A 13958-nucleotide genomic window follows, 5' to 3' on the forward strand; every position below is an offset into this window, starting at 1 on the left:
TGAGGGGGCTCCGTGGCTTGGGCATCCCGGGGATACGGGAGCGTGCAGGCTGGGGCGACTGCCCGCTTGACTAGGTCCTCTGAACCAGGTCCCCACACTGTGGCTTCGTTGTTTTGTTTAGGATTCCGAATTCCCAGAACATCAGCCATACCCAAGGTCAGATGTAAGTACCGAAGCATCCTCCAGAGCCGAGTACGCATGACTTTCTGTTTCCTCTCCTTCCTCGGGTTTTCATACGACTGCTCTGCCCCCTCTCTCTGTCTGATTCTATATGCCAGGCACTATGCTAGGTGCCCCGTATTACCGCAAGGAGCCCTCGCGCCCCCCAGTGAGGTGGAATCAGCCCCCTCTTTGATGAGGACCAGGACGGGGCTCAAATAGGCAAGGGACCGGCTGCGGGGCCCCCAGCGCTGGTCGGAGGGAGGGAGCAGGCTCAGACGCCGCTCCCTCTGGCTCCAGAAAAGTCGTGTGGGGTGCGCAGGTTCATGAGGCCGACTCCACGGTCCCGGTGCCGTGCACCGTCTGGCCTTCTCACCGGCCACCTGCCACCTGCCGCAGGCTTCTCGCTGGCTGCTGGGCCAGCCTGGGGCGAGGGTGGGACTGTCCTCTTCTGACTTGACTTGGGCAGCAGGTCACCTGCCGGTTGAGGGCGCCCCAGCTCCACGTCATCTACCAGATGCCCCGACAACTTTCCTCGCCCCGTGGCCCTTTCTGCTTCTGGCAACCACGCCCTTCCTCTGCAAGAATGTCCATCTCCTCCCCGTCAGCCCATCCACCCCCAGCCGTTCCCACATTGACCCTTCCCTGGAAGGCTTTCTGATGCCCCCCCCGCGCCACGTGTCCCTGAAGGCCCAGATGCCCCCCGCCTTCACCACCCAGCGCCTAGCACAGTGCCTGGCACATAGCAAGTGCTCGGTCGGTGTCGGATAAGTGGGTGCACGGGTGACGGTGGTGAGTGCTCCGTGGACACGGTGTGAGTGCACGTGTGCGAGGGTCGGCTGTGTCCGTGGCAGTGGAGGAATGCACGGTGCCGCGGGAGCTTGTGCCCTTGCCATTACCGGACTCGGTGGCTCCAAGAGCCGATATGAAACAGCGTCAGAGAAACTCAGGTTTTAGCACAAATGTGAGTCAAAGAAATGAAACAGAGTGGGTGTAGGGAGCTAGCTGACAGCAACACGGAGCAAGGGACCACTGAAGCCGAGCAAGACCCCGGACACGTGGAGGGCCCTGCGGAGTGGCCGGCATGTCCATGCAGGGAAGGCACAATGCAGAAGTAGCAGAGAAGCAGGCTGTGGTCGTGGCCATGTCCCCACTGTCCAGCACAGTCTCTTTATAATCTCATCGTAACCTCAGGGGCCAGGCGTTATCCAAGTTACCAGTGTGGAAACTGAGGCTCGGGGGTGGGTGACTTGCCCAGGGGGTCATGGCTGGTAAGTGTTGGAGGCAGGATGGAAGACCCCGTGCAAAGCCGGCAGGATGCCCACTGCCCGGACAGGACACAGGCGGGCTCGGTGCCCCCTGTCCGTGTGTCCCGTCGCTCATAGGGCGAGACGGCTAGCTCCCTGCACACTCAGCCACCTCACGGCCGCGGCCCACTCTTGGGGCAGAAGACCCACCTCGCATCTCCCACCCATGTCTGCGGGGCTGCGGGTGCAGCTCCAGGCCCTTCCTCACGGGCTGGCCCGGTGATATGGGGCCGTGGGGCGACCCCGTGGTATCTCCCTCACGGTTCCTCGTCTCTGCTGACACGTGCCTCTCCCCTGTGTCCCTGGTCTGTGGATCTGTGGCGCGTGTGTCCCTGAAGCATCTGTCCTCTCCTCGTGCACGTGTCTGTGTTTGTGACTGTCCACTGGAAGCCTCTCCTGCCCCCGGACATGGCAGTTTGGATCAGTGCGCAGGGATTCCTCGGGCCCACGTGCCCCCCTCCCCCCTCTGTAAAGTTGAAGCGATCACTGCTCTGACATCGCCAGGTTGGGGGTGCATGGAGCAGCCACCACGGGCCTCTTCTTCCTCAACTCAAGCGTCCAGCTGCGAGAACACCATGTTGCCCACGAGGCGGATTTCTCGCTGAGGGTCTGAGCCGTGTCGCGTTCCGGCCAGCCTCCCGCCACCTGCTCTTGGAAGTGCCGACGCTGCGTGGGGCGTCTCTGCAGCCAGGCGGGCAGGGCTCCTTTAGCTCCTGCACTTATAACAGGTCCCCAAGAGAACTAGGGCCGCCGGGCCTCGGAGGCAGGGCACCTGCCCAGCTCAGCGCTGGCTTCTAAAGGCAGAGCACGAGTGATCTGGATGGAGGCGGCAGAGAGGCGGCAGGGAGCTGCCCCAGCGCTGGTAATGGCTCTCTGCCTGGTTGCTCCTCCCGGGGGCCGTGGAGGTGGGGCCCGGACTGCGGCTGATCCGCTCCGACCTCCCGCAGATGCCTACCGTGCGGAAGAGGGGCCAGGGCACACTGGGGCCGCCTCCTGCCCGCCTCACACACCCCAGCATGCACACGCTCACACTCATACTCAATGCACAGGCTCCTGGGCACGCAGGATTACCTGTCTGCACAAACACGCAGCACCCTCAACATGCACACACGGGGGCTGGTGTCCTCACACCAGCACACAGTACACACACTCATGTGCACACTCACACAGATACACACAGGTCACTTGCACACACGTGTGCATGCACAACCGCACATGTGCTCATACCCACAAAGGTGCAAGCGTGTTTATGTGTGTACATGTGTGTACACAGCTAACATGTGCGCAGCTGCCCATGCAAGTATGCACATCTGTTCTTATGCTCACATGTGTGTGCTTGTGTGTGTGTACTCACCTATGTGCCTGCTTGTGCAGATGTATTCACACACATACACACATGTACACTCACACATGTACTTAAACGTGCACACACGTGTGTGCATACCAGCCAACACAAACCCAGCTCCTTATTTTGTAACGGACCGCATTTCAGAACGTCCCCCTGCCCGCCGGTCGTCATGGCGTGTGGGCAGCCCGCAGCCTCTGCCATCGCACAGGGAGGCCCGTGCGGGGCTCCGGGCTCTGCACACCTCAGACACTCTTCTGGGACGGCGCCTGGCGCTCGCGGCAGCGACTGGGGAGATGGCTGTCCCCGTTCAGCAGGGAGCCCTGCAGACGGGACATCCGCTTTAGTAAGAGCTCACGCATCACACGTGATTCTGCTAAGACACCTTTCTTCCTAATGGCCAGAACGTGGTTGGTCCCGTAAAATGAACACATGCCTTCCTTTCTCAAAATTTTTAAGATCCCTTGACTTTTCAGCCTGATTCTCCTCTTGGGAAGAGAGTCGTTTGATTTCTTTTCCACTGTGCAAAGCACTAATTCCTTTCCTTGTCTTGAATTTGCTTTTTTTTCCTATCCGTGTAAGGGTCTCTGCTCCCAGGATTTCTGAAATGGTGAAGTCTTTAGCTCACCCAGGCCATGTGTGATCTTAGCATCCCCTCAGCCTTCGCCTTCTGAACACAGAGACAGCATCCCTTGCTCTTAGAGAAATGTCCTGTGACAAGCACGTAAGTCTGTGAGCTCCCCCTTCACTGTCCGTGTCGCCGCACGCCTGGCCGTCTTCACGGTCAAGGTGAGGGTGAGAAGACAGAGCTCCGGCCCTGGCTGCGACAGCTTCTCTCAGTCTGCTTCCTGCGGAGATTTACTCTGGTCCAGTGAAGGGCCTCACGTCCCCTCGGTTCTGAGATGAGGAAGTAAAGCCTCAACAAAATTCCAGAGACTCCTTGGGAGTTGCGTGGTCCACTCGCAGCAGACTCTGGCCCCAAAGCTGTACGCTCCTCCTTCACCAGGAGAGGGAGAGCTTCCTAGAGCAGGGGACGTGGAGACGGCATGAAGGCAACGACGTGCTGTTACCTGGTCGTGTGTTCACTCACGTGGCGTGTGTCCCTGGCTGTGGCTCATGCACGGCTTGTGATTTTGCTGTTCATGCCACCTGCTAGCGTGCATGGACCTTGAGCACCTCCCGTGGCGTAGCCCTCACAGCCATCCTCTTCGTGCTGCCTCGTGGTCGCGTTGTGAGCAAAGCCTATTTTACCCTCTGCTGCTGCCCCCCCGCTTCACCCGCCCTGTTTCACCCGGTCAGTAGCGCGGGGACGAACAGCTCTCACGGCCACCAGAACCGACGGTGATTTCCTTAGACTAGAATCCTGGACGAGGAATAAATAAGACGATGTTCTGAATATTTCCAAGATAGAAACCACCGCTCTTTCCATTACAAATATCTTTCTAAAATTGTACATGCGCATTGATCCCCCCCAGTCATGCATCCATCGAATTCAACCAGAACTGTAAAGCGTAGCGATACTCCTGGTCCAGAAATTACATACACCGTGACTGTGTTCATAAAACGTGCACAGACGCGCGTCTGTGCCAGCATCGCTCACCGTGGCGGAAAACCGGAAGTAACCACATGACCCCTCCATGGGAGACTAAATAGGTCGGGGGCTGTTCATGAAATGGGAAACAAGCAGTTAAACACAAAGCGGCTTGTTTGCTCTAGCATAGGACGACGTCTTCAATGTGGGGTGGTGACTGCTGTCTTCCATGGACGGTCACGACAGTAACAATCCCCACGTCCAGGAGGGTGAGTGTGTCAGAGCCGTTACCCCCGCACAGACAGCAGCAAGGTTAGATCTGCTCCAGATGTAACTCCAGAACGTCTGTCCTAGTGTGGTCACCTGTGTCCCCATCTCGCTCTCCAACCATGCACCACAGAGGCGGTGTGACCTCCCTGTGTGCGTGCGAGGTGCTGCCGATCAGACAGGGGGTGTGCCCAGCCATGCTCCGTGGCTCGCGAACTCACCAGGAGCCCCAGGTCCGGCTGTCCCTATTCTGGTCACAGAGCAGCAGAACAGAGCCTGGCGCTGGAGTCAGACAGACGCAGGCGTGCATCCTTGTTCTGTGCCCCATGAGTTGTGCACCCCTGGGCAAGTTACTCACCTTCTCTGAGTCCTCAGCTGTTCGGAGTGGCAGGAGATCACAGCAGGGGTGTTGTGGACGCTGCCTGCAGCAGTGCTTACTACGCTCCTGGCACAGGCCTGGCTCCGGCCAAGCCTTCAACAAACAGCAGCATTGGCAGCGATGTTTCTCTTGGCCACTAGTCAGGTCAGTGCTCAGCAGCCTGAGCTCGGTCATAGGGCAACCACAAGGTATAGTCACCGACTCTCCAAAGTCCCCACAGAGTGTCAGAATGGTTTGCTGAGTGGTTTGTATCTTGTCCTCATGGTAATCAATAATGTCTTTAAGAGAGAATGTGGTTATAAACATTGGGGTACAGATGGCCCTTCTTTTCACTCCATCTGTATCTTTGGGGTAAATACCCAGGAGTGCAATGGCAGGGTCATAGGGAAGCTCTATTTTTAATTTCTCGAGGAATCTCCACACTGTTCTCCAAAGAGGCTGCACCAACTTGCATTCCCACCAACAGTGGAAGAGGGTTCCCCTTTCTCCACATCCTCTCCAAATGAAGTATTGTGCCTCCATCAGAAAGGACGAATACCCAACTTTTGTAGCAACATGGACAGGACTGGAAGTGATGATGCTGAGTGAAGTCAGTCAAGCAGAGAGAGTCAGTTATCATATGGTTTCACTTATTTGTGGAGCATAACAAATAGCATGGAGGACAAGGGGAGATGGAGAGGAGAAGGGAGTTGGGGGAAATTGGAAGGGGAGGTGAACCATGAGAGACTGTGGACTCTGAAAAACAACCTGAGGGTTTTGAAGGGGCGGGGGTGGGAGGTCGGGGCACCAGGTGGTGGGTATTAGAGAGGGCACGGATTGCATGGAGCCCTGGGTGTGGTGCAAAAACAATGAATACTGTTAGACTGAAAAGAAATTAAAAACATTTAAAAAAGAGAGAGAGAGAGAGAGAGAATGTGGTTTACAACTTAGGTGTGACATTTCCGAATGGGGTCAAGGTCCCCCAGCTGCAGTAGGTAGCGTTTCCTGGGACACAGGAAAGGGACGTCGCAGCAGCCCGGATAATCTTTATGGTTAAACCAACCTTCAGTTTCGCAGACTTCTTGTGCCACGAGTTTGGGTTTTGTTGTTGTTGTTTGTTTGTTTGTTTTAGAAAACGAACTGTACCAGCAACCCCTCACATGTTCCTCTGCCCCTCAGATGGCCCCACAGCACTTGCTGGGTTTGGGAGACAATCTGGGCAGACAGAACCACAGGAAGGGTTCGTGCGCAGTGCGAGCCCTCTGCGCGGGTCTGACACGGCCTCGCTGGGCACAGTCCCATTAGCAGATGCAAGATACCTGTGTGGAGGGGCAGCAGAGAGATGGCCTCCGTGTTCCCAGTGCACGCTGAAATTCCTTTCCGTGTGTTTTTGTGTGTGGACGCAGCCACCACCGTGAATCTAGTAAATCGCGTGTGTGTGGTTGTCAGCTCCCTCTGGCTCCTGTGGTACTTAGCTTCTTCACTGTAGGGCGTGATAAGAGCTTTTAAGTCCTATAATCACTCAATCCAACAAAGCCTATTTTTCGCCTTAGCGGAACTAAGCAGTTTTATCTGCATACATTTGAGAGATCAGAGTGCAATGCTGAGTTCAAGTAGTTATGTGAAATTTGATGAAACACAGTAACAATGTAATTACACCGCTGTGAATGCATTCCCCTTTTTTGTGACTTTATGGGGTCAAGTGCATCTCTGCACTAACTAAATGCATAATTAGTTATAGCAAATGAACACATACACACACACAGAGAGAAAACAGTCGCTGCCCAGATCCCTTGTCTCGGTTCTAAAATAAGATCTTCTATGTCACATTAGGTGGAAACAGCCACAGACTCCGACACGGAGAGCCGGGGCCTTCGGGAGTACCACTCTGTCGGCGTCCAGGTGGAGGACGGGAAGCGGTAACTCAGCCCCAGCGCGGTACACGACGTCCCCAGCGAGAGTGATCTGTTAGGGACCCGGCTGCACACGTCTAGCTCCCGCTGACGATCAGTGATCATGCCGTGTGTGGGAACAGGGTCAAATACTTACACTGATACTGTTCAAGTGTGAATTAACATCTGCCCGTGTCTTGTTCTTGTGAGAGGCAGGGGAGTAATTCTTCCTCGAGTGATTCACTGCCCAGGAAAGCAGAGGGGCTGACGGGTCTGAGAGCCAGAGCTCTTCCCCCAGAGGGAGAACGGGGAGCTTGAGACGGACCTGGGTGCACATCTCCTTGCCTAATAACGTTCAAAGTAAAACAAAGACAGAAAGAGAAAGAGAAGGAAGTTAAAGACCTTAGCGTACTATGGTTTCAAACTAGAAAATACAGGTGTCTATGACAGTATCGAGAACAAGATGATTACTTTGTATTAAAAAAATACATCGTGTACATTTCATAAAAAACTAATCTAAGGAGAGGATTGTCACATCGGCGGCGTCCGTTCGCCCGGGGTCCCGGGGGACGGTGCTCATGGTGGCGGGTGCCGGGACCCAGCCGATAAAGATTCTGATTGCAAAGAAAGCTACAAGCTACTGGCTTCCCAGCTTCCCTGGAGAGCACTTAGGCCTCAGGCGCTTCTGCACGCGGACCAGACCTGCCGGGCGCCGGTCTGTCTGCCCGGCGGGCGCTGTCCTCGCCGTAGGCAGGCGTGTCCTCGACCAGCTAGGCGTGGGCTCACCGCGGAGTCAGCTCTCTAAGCCTCCCCTGTCTCTTCCTTTCCTCCCCCGCAGACACGGGCGCTTCAAGCGTTCCAACAGTGTGACCGCCGCCGTGCAAGCGGACTTGGAGCTGGAGGGCTTCCCGGGACACGTCACCATGGAGGACAAAGGCTTGCAGTTTGGGCCGTCCTTCCAGCGGCATTCGGAGCCCAGCACGCCCACCCAGTATGGGGCGGTGAGGACTGTTCGGACCCAGGGGCTCTTCAGTTACAGAGAGGACTACAGGACCCCTGCGGACACCGCCAACCTGCCACCGCCGGACCCCTGGCTGGAGCCGTCCGTCGAGGCGGCGGACACCGGGAGGATGTCGCCGTGCCGGAGGGACGGCTCGTGGTTTGTGAAGCTGCTGCACACGGAGACACAGCGGATGGAAGGCTGGTGTAAGGGCGTGGAGAGAGACGCGGAGGAGAACGCCCTCTCGGAGGAAAGTAAGCGCTCCCCTCCCCGGGCTTCTTGGCGCCGGGCGTGGGTCCGTAGACTGAACGGGCAACGGGCAGGGGCTCAGCTCCCGGAAGGCGGGGGCAGAAGCGCCGCGGCTGGCTCAAGGGGACCCTTTGGGGTCTTGTGAGATCGTGAGCCCGAGGGCGCTGACCGCAGCGTGGGTGGTGTGCTTGAACGCTCCACGCGCCTCTCCTGAACTCTCGCAGGGACCGGCTGCGAGGATGCCCGCTGGCTTCCAGATCGGTACTACCCCACGTTTCCAAGGAATTGAGTTGGCTTTGCTTTTTTTTTTTTTTTTTTTTAAGATTTATTTATTTGAGGGAAAGAGCACGAGCTTGAGCAGGGAAAGGGGCAGAGCAAGACTCTCAAGCAGACCCCACAGTGAGTACAGCCTCACCCGGGTCCATCTCAGGACCCCGAGATCACAAGCTGAGCTGGGGCCAAGAGTCAGACACTTAACCGACCGAGCCCCCCAGGCGCCCCTTGAGTTGGCGTTATGCCAAAGAGAAGGTTGAGATGAGTAGAGACGGAGCCGGCCAGCCCCACGGCAGTGTGCGCCCAGCTCCCCATCACCGTGCTGGGCGCGAGTCCGCCTGACCTCCTGACCAGGCCCGCAGAGCACAGCTGCTCCCGCCCCTTTCTGGCTCTGACGGGCCTCGGCGTCTCGGGAGAGAAAGGGACAGCAGCCCTCATTCTGCACCTGCCTCCCCCTGACCTGAGGAATCCTGTCTCGTGCATTGTCAGAGTCGCTCTCTGTGATTTCTAAACAAATACCACCTGTCTTTGTGGAGAGACCAAGGATCCGAGAGTAATTGTCACCTACCTGGAACTAACATTGCCTTGACCAGAATGTGGCTTCCCAGAGTCTCGACTCGACAAGTCATGCTCTCTTTTTTCTTTTCCCATGAATTCCTTTGTCCATTTGCTGGACTCTGAATTCTCAGGTTCCGAAGGATGGCTGGCGTCCCTGGGAATTGTGCGCCTCCGTACATGTCTCGATGTCTGCCGTGATAGGGTCTGTCCGCCCTGCACATGGAAAGGCGATGATGAAATTGTGTGGACTTACGTAAGGGCATGATTCCTGGGGTCCAGAAAGCCCAGAACCCAATTGGCGTGTCGATCGCTCGCTGTCAGAACTTCCCTGTTAGCCTGGGAGGAGAGGCATAGGCCCGTCCTCCCCCACACTGGTCTCTGCAGCATCCCGGCGCACACGCTGCTCACCGGGGTGGGTGGGAGACCCTGGGTGTTTCTGAGGAAGTGTGGTCGTGCGAAGCGCTTGAACGTGCGCCCCACCGGCTGCGGCGGATGGACGTCTCGGGCGGCTCTCGTGCGTTAGTCCAAATGTATTGCCCGTTCGGGGCACACGGAGTGCAACAGTGACTCACAGTTCTGATATTTAAGAATAAGTCATCTCACTCGCCAGTCTGTCTCTCTGCTTTGGCGAAACCAGTGCTTCATTGCTGCAGGGTTTCCAGTCTTTATCCCAAAGACAAAACTCGGAGAAAGGAAATTGTCGAAGTTGACGCGAAATCGGAGTCAGGCTGTGGGCTCCCGCTGTGCGCCTGGGGTCGGTGTGCATTCTTCCGGGGCTGGACGGGCGGACCCGCGGGGTGGTCAGCCCGGACGTGTCCCCGCCCTCCCGCAGCAGAACCCCGCAGCCGACGAACTTGTCCGCTCTAGCTCCGCATGTGTCTGTGCGTGTGGTCTCTCGTCATCTCGTGTTACATCATTTAGGACACACCCACACACCCACGAAGTTTTGGTCCCCCTTTGTGGGCAGGACAACAGGAGACACTGCTGCTGTTGTGGAAGGAGGCCCAGAGCTTTCGTTACCTGACCGTGATTTTGCATATTTAACACGCCCTTAAAAATAATGTAGCTATTTTATTATAATGTAATATTATTCTCCAAGAATCCTGGTTTAAAAAGGGTTAGTTTTAAAACTGTTTTAAAAGAAGAGAGCCCTACACCAGGACGTCCTGAGCACGAATCCCGTGACAGATCTTGTGGGCGGGTCTCTGCACAGCTCGCTCAGTGCTCACCGCCCTGCACTGGGGTGCCTGGAGAGCAGCATCGCCATCCTAACAATAAGGACACCCGGGCCTAAGGAGGTTGGCATCTCCCTCCAGATGCCACAGAGTACGGGAAGGGAGTCGAGAGGCAAGGTCAGGATGGTCTCCTGTTGAAAGCGACGCTTCGTCACTGGGCTGCCGGAGGCTATCAGACCCCCGGTCCCTTTACTGGCACCCTCTCCCAGCATCGCCTCTTCCCGTCTGTGCTCTTGCGGACTACCTTCTGCCCTAGCATAGAGCATGTCGAGTCCCGGTGCTTGGCCGCTTGCTCCGTTCTGGTCTCCGGTGTCTGCCGCACCAGCTTGGGCTCCAGACAGGATCCCTGGGCAGATAAAAGGGAGACTTGCTCGTCGTGGCTTGGCCGCCGGAGACGAAGGGGGAAAAGAGGCAAACTCCTTCCCAACGAAACACAAGATCTAACAGTCGGAAGGCTCCAGCCCTGACGCACTGTCCTGGTCAGTCAGGAGTGTCTTGTCATCGGGGCATTCCGCAGAGTTCTGGGAACAGTGCTGGAAAGCTACTTTATACAGAATTCCGTTCAGTGCCCAGCAGTGACCCCAACCGCAACCGGCCGTGAGAGTCCATCCTCATGGGAAATCCAGTACTCAGACTCCGGCCGCCGTCATCGGACGCGTCTGGAAAGCATGTTCTTCGTCAGTGAGCTGTAGCAGAAAGCGGATTTCTGCTGCCCTCAATTGCATTTCCCTAAACACCTTTCTTGAAGCTCTGGAATCTTCTTAGATTCTCTCGTTGCTGTAAACATTCAACAGATACTTCCTGAGTACGTGCCTGAGCCAGCTGCCACCCACAGACCATAGGCTGACGGGGAGTGACCAACAGTGTAGACACAGAGACTGCCATGCCCGGAATCAGTGAGACCAAGGCAGAACTATGTATACCGAGTGGAGACATGCCCGGCCCCCATGTACTGGGAGACATGCGGATAGGAGCTTAAGAAACTCACAAGTGTGAGATGCTTTCACCAGCGGAAATCCCAGGAAGGCTTCGTGGAGACGGTGGCATGATGCTGGGCCTCGAAGGGGTGTCGGATTTGCCTGCACGGCAGGGGCAGCAGAGGGGTGGATGTGGGAAGCCCCTCCACGGACAGGAGCCCCTGTCTCCAGGCTCCTTAAGAGGAACTTCACTTTGACATGGACTCGGCACCTGCCTGCCCTCAGGGACATGCATTCCTCAGAGGACAGGATGGCTGTGCATCTTCCGGGGGCCGCGCCTCTGCTGTCGTGGGAGGTCTCTGCTCCCTTGGGTGTGCTGAGGCTGCTTGCCGCGCTTGTGTTCGCCACCCGTGTCCGGCACAGCGCTGTGCCGCGGAGACGTAGCAGGAACAGGAGGAGGAACGAGGTGGCGGTCGTCCGGGACGGGGACAGTCACGCTCCAGTCACACCGTCATAAACGCTCGAATCTGACCCCCCAGACCTCCTGTCGCCCTCACGTGGGACCCTGGGAGCATCCCCCAGCATCCCCCTGCCAGGCCTGGAGAGTTCAACTAATGATTTGCTTTGTGTGCGCTTGTCCCAGTCCTGGTCGTGACTAAACATGACGGCTTTGCTGGAAGACTCGGCTGCAGAGAACAGAGAGTAGATGCACTCGAGACTTTCTGTGATTTTCTTAATTTCTTTCCTGAAGTTGTGCAGACGTGTGAGCGTTTTGTGGACGAAGATGACACAACACTCTGGCTGTGGTCTTCTGTGCCATTGGCACCTGAAACCGGCTCCCTATTAATCAACGTGAGGTATTTCCCTAAGAAGTGTTAAAAAATCAGCTCTGATTCTTACACTCGTTTTGAGAACAGAAGGTTACAGGTGAGGCCACCTTTAAAAGCAGATTACATTAACCTGGCTTGTTAAAGCAGAACTCTGAGCTCCGAGTAGTGAAGCTCCCATCACGTGCACTGATTTCTTCCACACTAGTTTTATCGTCGCGGCTCACTGCACTGATTGGCTGAAGTGAGACCCGTTCGGCCCTGCGTGGTCGATGAAGAGCATCTGGAGCCCACGTAAATACGGTGCAAGTTAGTCATGTCCGTGCAGCCGTCCTCTCGTTAAGTCATTGAAGACCCGTCCCAGAAGGACTGGAAACCATTACTATACTCATATGTGGGGACTTTTGCATTACGTTAAACCCAAGTGGGGCTTAAGCGATTCCCTCGTCTGAGGGTCTCCCTTTACCGGCAGAGGCGGGGGGACCCCGGGCTCCCAGCTGTGTCCTCCAGACGGGGCCACGCCCAGCTCGTAGACAACGCAGCAGGCACGGGGAAGAGGGACATTTGCTCAGAGCCACGCTGGGTGCAGGGGCACCAGGAGGACCGGGGCCGGAGAGAAGCCCCGTGTCTGGAGCTTTGTGGACAGCTCGTGTCAGCAGAGGAATGAAAACTGCGGAATCCGACACGACCGCGGCTGCCCCAGCCCTGGGGCCCGGCAGACGGCGCAGCTGCCACCGCCAGCCTCCCGACGGGCTTCTTGCAGGTTCTTGCGCAGCCCGGAAAGGTGCCCGGGGGGGTGTCCCTCACATGCCAGGCTCCAAAGGGCCACGGGACACTGGAGTGGGCAAAGACACGTGCGCACGATGAACACAAGAATGGTGACGCGTGAGACCTGCAGGGGGACGTCAGTGCAGACAGCGACTTTCCTGCGCCCGTTCCGTTGGAGGAAACCAGTCCTGGGGGAGCCCGAGAGACCCGAGAGGAGATTAAACAGCCCCGTGATCTTTTCGAGCAATGCAAACTCTGCAAAAATCCACTTCAGCTTCTGAAAGTGCAAATGTTGTCCTGGCATTTCATAGCAGATTTAGAAAGAATTGGAAATTCTAGAGGACGCATGAAGAATGAAAGGGAGCGAGGGAGCTAATCAAACGTCCTGGGGCGTCCGAGGCCCGCGCCGCGCCCGGCTCTGCCTCAGTCCAGGTTCTGGGAGCACGGACGCTCCCCTGCGGCTCTGGAAACCCAGTGTCGGGACTGTGACAACATTAGGGGAGTACCATGGAAAGAGTAAGCGGAGTTCTTCACTTCCGATTCTCGGCAGTTACGGGAAGCTATTTGCATTAAAGGTGCCGGGTGAAACTGTCCGGCTCGCTCGCCCAGCGGCAGACCCTCTCGCCGCTAGCAGTCACATCGTGGCCTCTCCGCCACGTTCCCCGTCTCCCGAGCCGTGGTCATCTTGCACCTTCAGACTACCCCGCGTCACGCGGCCGTCTACCCGTGCTGAGTTAAGGTATAAACTGAAGTGCTTTGTGTCAATATGTCTGCTGAACTACATTTTAAGAAGAATATGAAAATTAGGGACTAAAACCAAGTTTTATAAAAGTGACTGACTCCTAATTACCGTCTGAGGGAACCTGGTCACTACCAAGGAGCACTTTCGTCATCGCTTCTATGTCTTCCGGAAGGACAGCCTGATCGAAACCCGTGTCTCCAAATCTTTTCGTCAAGTCTTACAGGTGATGGGTTCACACGCGCAAACCCTGCACTGCACGACCAAGATCATCCCTGTGCCCGGCCGCAGTGAGAGCAGAGCTGGGAAACGTGTTCAGTTTGGGGATCAAAATGCGAATGAAGGGGAAAGTACTCTCACCCCTCCTAGGAGATGCTCTGACTCTGTCCCGCGAGCTTTCTCCCTGCACCTACGGATCCGCCCCTGAACTACCCGCTCACACGTACCCCGTCCTGCTCCTGCCCCCCGTCCTGCACCTGCCCCCCGTCCTGCTCCTGCCCCCCGTCCTGCTCCTGCCCCCCGTCCTGCACCTG

The 13958-nt window shown here is 56.6% G+C and overlaps 1 protein-coding gene across 1 annotated transcript in view; it reads left to right on the forward strand.

The window, feature by feature from the left end:
- DLGAP2 (DLG associated protein 2) overlaps positions 1-13958 on the forward strand; it is a 476914-nt gene that overhangs the window by 450632 nt on the left and 12324 nt on the right. The window contains exons 10-12 of the mRNA XM_059384133.1: positions 122-163; positions 6801-6886; positions 7698-8113. Of these exons, the coding sequence (XP_059240116.1) occupies positions 122-163; positions 6801-6886; positions 7698-8113 (544 nt within the window). The remainder of the gene's footprint in view (positions 1-121; positions 164-6800; positions 6887-7697; positions 8114-13958) is intronic.

Source organism: Mustela nigripes, chromosome 18, assembly GCF_022355385.1.
Source record: "Mustela nigripes isolate SB6536 chromosome 18, MUSNIG.SB6536, whole genome shotgun sequence".
Lineage (NCBI taxonomy): Eukaryota > Metazoa > Chordata > Mammalia > Carnivora > Mustelidae > Mustela > Mustela nigripes.